Source organism: Nelumbo lutea, chromosome 1 (genome assembly GCF_056320005.1).
Source record: "Nelumbo lutea isolate HS-2025 chromosome 1, American lotus-T2T, whole genome shotgun sequence".
Lineage (NCBI taxonomy): Eukaryota > Viridiplantae > Streptophyta > Magnoliopsida > Proteales > Nelumbonaceae > Nelumbo > Nelumbo lutea.
The window spans coordinates 212,911,868-212,917,001 of record NC_142684.1 but is presented as its reverse complement, the minus strand read 5'-3'; the positions used below and the strand labels follow the sequence as shown (position 1 = coordinate 212,917,001).

The following is a 5,134-nucleotide window of genomic DNA, read 5'->3' as shown; positions in this document are numbered from 1 at the left end:
AAAAACATGGGTCTTATATTATTAAATGTATTGAGATGTATCTAATTTATAGATATAGATTTGTTTTTCAATATTGGTGACATTTGTTTGCTGTGCAATTTAATTTGTATCAGTATAAATTAATTTGTGTTTTGGGTTTTAATTTGTCTTGTTTCATGTTTTATTTTATTTCGTCTACAAATACACATTGTAGAGTGCAAAACCTTGTATTTTGTAGGTACTTGTACTGTACATATTTGTATTTGCACTCTTTCCAAACTGAGCCCAATAACAAAACAAAGGCAAAAGCTAAAAAAAATAAATAACTCAGAATTTGCACTTAAATAATCATTTACATTCCAACACTTTGCACCAGAGAGAACAAATGCAAACAAACCGGGCCATAGGAAAAATGGCCAAACTACCCACTAAGCTACTTATAATTTAAATCATAGGTACAAACATTTTGGCTTGGAGTTGGGTTTAAAGTTTAAACAGGATAGCTGCATACTGCATCCTCAAATGCCTTTGGAGATATATAGAACCGACCATATCCTAACCACAGAAGTCCTGGGCTCACTGTTCAAAGCAATAGGCATCAATGTTCTCGCACAAATACTTGCAAAATTGAATGTTCTTTTCTTGCCGAGGAAAAATGAAGATACAAAAACTTGTGTCGAAGGCGATCCATAGAGGAAACTACCAGTAATGCATGTTGACAACTTTCTTGTTTTATTTCTACTTTTTACTTTGTTTGGTGTCTGAATCAAATAGTTGGCTTTTCTTTTTCACTTTCTCTTTTTTTAGATCAAACATCTTGTCTGCATATAGGGCAAGATCCTTGTCGAACTAGCCATTGATCGATGCAGAGCAAATGAAAGAAGTGTCTGCAATTGGGGAGTCTCCTTGCACTGTCACCCTCCTTGAAATCCTAACCAAAACAAAGAAAGAAAGAAAAACAAAAAAACACAAAATTTAAAGCCTTATTTCTAGCTTCTAAGAGGAGCAAATCATCAAACGGATTGAGATTCCGAGATCCAAATTTTATGTGTGTTAGCACTTGAATCCGAATCTTATATATCCACCATATTAAGATATTAAGATAAGTACAATTGATGAATTAATCTATAATCATATATTAAATGTAAATGTGTCATTTATATATTATCATCTAATCGGATAGGATAGGATTAGAGTAAATCCATATTCCACCTGATCCAAGCATGTATAGATTAAATTGTTTTCGAATTTGAATTCCGATTTCCTACTCACTTTTCCTATCCACTCTCTACCTGCAGTGAATTGGAATCATACATCTTATCCAATTCATGATGGAAAAAGTGAGTAGGAAATCCCGAATGTTCAGACCCTTAGTTCAAAATGAGCCGAATCTGTTCCTACTTACTCGCCAATTAGTGCTGTGTCTGTGTGTAAATTAATTAAAAGGCTACATATGTGTGAACATGCCAAATAATAAGTTATGTTTGATCCCGATCCCAGCAGGTGCTCCCAAAGGCAAACGGGCACTAAACACCTGACTATGGGGCGTTTGGCCACAGAAGAGGAAAAGAATAAGAATAATAAGAAAGGTACCTGTAAGCAAATGGTGCAACACATTTCATCCCAGGGATGCGTCATTTTGGCACCAGAAAAAGTGAATTTAGGCAGGTTGTCTACTAGGTTGGATGGCATCCCTCTGGTGCCATCAATGTCGTAAATGTCCGAGATTTCAATGTAATTTTCCTCGACGGCCGTGCTAATAACCTGAACTTCCATCTGTAAATAAAACAAGGGTATATAAATTAATTATCATATTACAACAAACCCAAAATGTTAGCCCATTAATTACTACTTGTAAATGTCTTTAATTTCTTTGCTCATACTTGCCATTGGTAAGCCTTTAGCAGTGCAGGGCTCACCCATTCGCGGAAAGCTTTTCCTTCTACCAACCTTCCAAAGAGTGCAATCTGCGCATTATAGCACTTCTATATATAAATATAAATATCGAGAGAGAGAAAGAGACTACGTCCATCTGGGTATCTGACAATTTTATGGGAGGGTTGTTTCAGTGGAAGGTGGAATGGAATTCAAGCCAAGAAAGGTGAGGGGGGTCCTTCTCCTTCAGACAGGTCGGGCCATGGGCCCACGAACCACAGCGCCAACGTGGCAAGATTTCCATGCACGTGGTCAATATTGAATGTCTAAAATTAATTTAATAGTTGCAGTTGCAGAGTTCAGGTTCAGAATTTCAGATATAAATATATATAGCCCTAGCCCCACATCATCTGCTACTTAAAATGTCTTATTTTGTGAAGCTTTTCTCTATTCCAAACCTCTTAATTATAAAGTAGGAAATAATACATGCATTCTCTCTGTTTTATGGTTTTTTACTGTGTAAATACTAAATAAATAGTATGGTTACAGGAGATTGGAATAGTAAATGAATAAATAAATAACCTGAGCTGGATTTATATTATAATAAGATCCTAGCTACAGACTACAGTGCATGAGAATATATGTTGAGCTATCAACAAACCTTGGATAGTAAGTCGGCACTGTCGTCGATGAAAGAAGATTCAAGCAACTCAATAGCCACTGTTGCGGCTGAGAGTGCACCGATTGCTGCACCACGAATGAACCCAGTTTCTGTGGTTTGGCCCTTAATTGCTCCCGTAATCGTTCCTACAACAGCTCCTCCTGCAACAAATTAAGCAAACAATAATAAAAGACCGAGATCGATTGACCAGTCTGTAGTTGTGAGTCTGATAGTGATTGTAGTTCAAGTATATCCTACCAGAAGGTATACAGTACCTAAAGCAAAGATGCCGGTGAGTGCTGCCAAAAAAATATTGCTTATGACTTTCAGCAGAAGCCCACTTCCAGCAAACCTCATCATCTTTGCTAAATCAAACTAAGGTTGAGCTTTCCGAAGCTAGGAAATCACCTCTGAGAAGAAGAGAAAGAAGATGATGAGGATGTGTGATTGTGAAACCAGCAGGGCAACAAGCAATATAAAGGGTGAAGACTGAGCAAGAGCATTTAAGGGCGAAGGAGGCAAGAGCTAGCTACCAGCAGACACATGCAAGTTGTAAGAGAGAAGGGGCTTTGTACTTCTTAGTGGCTAGTGGAGAGGTTTCATGGGCTTTTTTCTTTTTTTTTTATTCTTTGTTTTGGTAAAAAAATAGGCAAGTGGCCATTCAATTAAGTGCATTTAAACCACAATTCATGCATTTATTGCTTATAAAGTGCATAGTTTATATGAATGTAATCCAAAACGGACATCATTACTGTCAAAACACAGATGGCTTGTTTTGGTGTTTAGATTTCTTGAATTAAACCATATATGTACATGCATATACATTGATTGGCGGTAGCGTGCCCATATTAGAAAGAGAAATTAATTCATTTATATCTAAACCCTTCATTTATTAATTCATTCATTGATATTGTCCGGAATTTCCTTGGACAGTTTTTCATTATTAATGTTTTACCTCCAAAGTTATCTCGTCCGATTAGAGGAAATCGGATTCAGTCGGTGCAAGTCCTATTCGAACAGTTTTTATAGTCTTACATTAAGAATAAGTAGGGAAATGTTTGCAATGCAAGGGAGGAATTTGCACTGACTGAAGCCGATATCCATTTAGAGATGCGGTTTCATCAAATGGCAATCGGAAAATGTGAAATTATCAGTATTTTAGTTTGAAGATCGTACATAGATGAGTAGAGGGGTATTATGGTAATCTTTACATAGATTGTTTGTCTTTTAACAGCAAACATCTGATAAATTTAAGAGAATGCTAGAAAAATAAGGAGTTACAAGTAAAAACCCTTACACACATCATTAGATCTTTTATGGACTTGGTTTTTTTTTTCTTACCAACAGATCCGGTCTCCTCTACTACTCTCAAACTAACTGCTCGGATGAGCCACCTTATTGAATTTTCCACATCAAATTTTGGCAAGAGAATGGATTATTGAATCCAGTGTTCTTAGATTCGAATCAGATTGGATGGTTGAACCAGTGACTCATTGACCCGATGGGCTTTCTTGGTCTTTATGGTTTTTATATGCTGAGCAATCTAATCATTGTTTCATAGAAATTAGAGTTCATCATGATTAGGGGTGCTTCGGGTTAGGTCAAGTTGAGGTCAAACCTAGCCCAACCCAAGGTTTTGATCCCTAACCAAACTTGTAACCCAACCTTCTCCAACCCTAAGTTGACTTGGGTTGGCACAACCCAACCCTTTCCCATCCTCTAGTTAAAATCTCTCAAATTCTCTTAATCGTTGACTCAGAGGCCTAAACTCAACTTTTAATCATAGTTTTCAAGGTGCCAAGGCGAGGCTGGGTGTAAGTGGGGCGCCTTATCGTCTAGTCACTTAGATAATAGATTTTTTTATATAGAAAACATAGATTCTAGGATAGTTCTCTAGGTACCATAGTCATATTTCCTTATTCATAATTTTCATAAGAAAAGTATAGTGTTCATGTTAAAGTAATAGAAAATGTGTAGATTAGATAAAATTTGAAGTTCTTCCTTACTTATTGGTTTAGGTTTTAAAGTCTTTTAAGGTTTAATACAGCATTTAACAATGTTTGTATTGATTAAATCCTAATAAATAAGAAAATAATAAAAAGAAATTAATATATAAACAAACAAAATGAATATTTTAGTTTAATATTGCCTATTTTATAATTATAATATCAAAAAATAAAGAATAAAAAAATATTTTACACAAAATAGTACAAAACTGCTTGGCGATTAGGTGAGGCAAGCCTCAATGGGCGCCTTATTGTCACCTAGGCATCACCTGACAACTAGGCTTCTAATATATATGATTATATTTTTTTATTGGTATTTGCTTGTTTGATGTTTTTATTGGTTCCTTTAGCACAAGAGTCCAAAAAAAACTAAATGTTCAAATGATTAAAGTATATTATGACTATGATACAATATATTGAAAATCTAAGGGTTCGTTTGGTTCTCACGAATAGGGATTTAGAATCAGAATATGTTGGAATGGTCCAACCATTTGGTTGGGTGGAATTGGAATTCCATTCTGATTCCTAGTGGAAAGATATTCCCCCATTGGAAGGAATGGCCATTCCCTCCCCCTTCCTTGGGAATGAGATCCATTCTTTCTGATGCCAGTGC

The 5,134-nt window shown here is 35.8% G+C and overlaps 1 protein-coding gene across 1 annotated transcript; it reads right to left on the bottom strand.

The window, feature by feature from the left end:
- Nucleotides 1-463: 463 nt before the first annotated feature.
- LOC148880847 (NEP1-interacting protein 1-like) lies at nt 464-2,875 on the bottom strand. Its single transcript, XM_088942823.1, has 5 exons — nt 2,791-2,875; nt 2,516-2,676; nt 1,863-1,946; nt 1,573-1,755; nt 464-910 (listed from the first exon to the last, which is right to left on the bottom strand). The coding sequence occupies exons 1-5, from the start codon at nt 2,873-2,875 to the stop codon at nt 788-790; spliced, it is 636 nt and encodes a 211-aa protein (XP_088798949.1). The 3' UTR covers nt 464-787.
- Between the last annotated feature and the right edge of the window lie 2,259 nt (nt 2,876-5,134).

Bases quoted from the DNA above. Each gene is read 5' to 3' on its own strand.
- LOC148880847 (XM_088942823.1), bottom strand. From the start codon at position 2,875: ATGATGAGGTTTGCTGGAAGTGGGCTTCTGCTGAAAGTCATAAGCAAT. The intron at 2,677-2,790 runs GTACTGTATACC...AATTTGTTGCAG, and splicing joins CACCGGCATCTTTGCTTTAG to GAGGAGCTGTTGTAGGAACG. The intron at 911-1,572 runs GTACCTTTCTTA...TGTTTTGGTTAG, and splicing joins GTTGCACCATTTGCTTACAG to GATTTCAAGGAGGGTGACAG.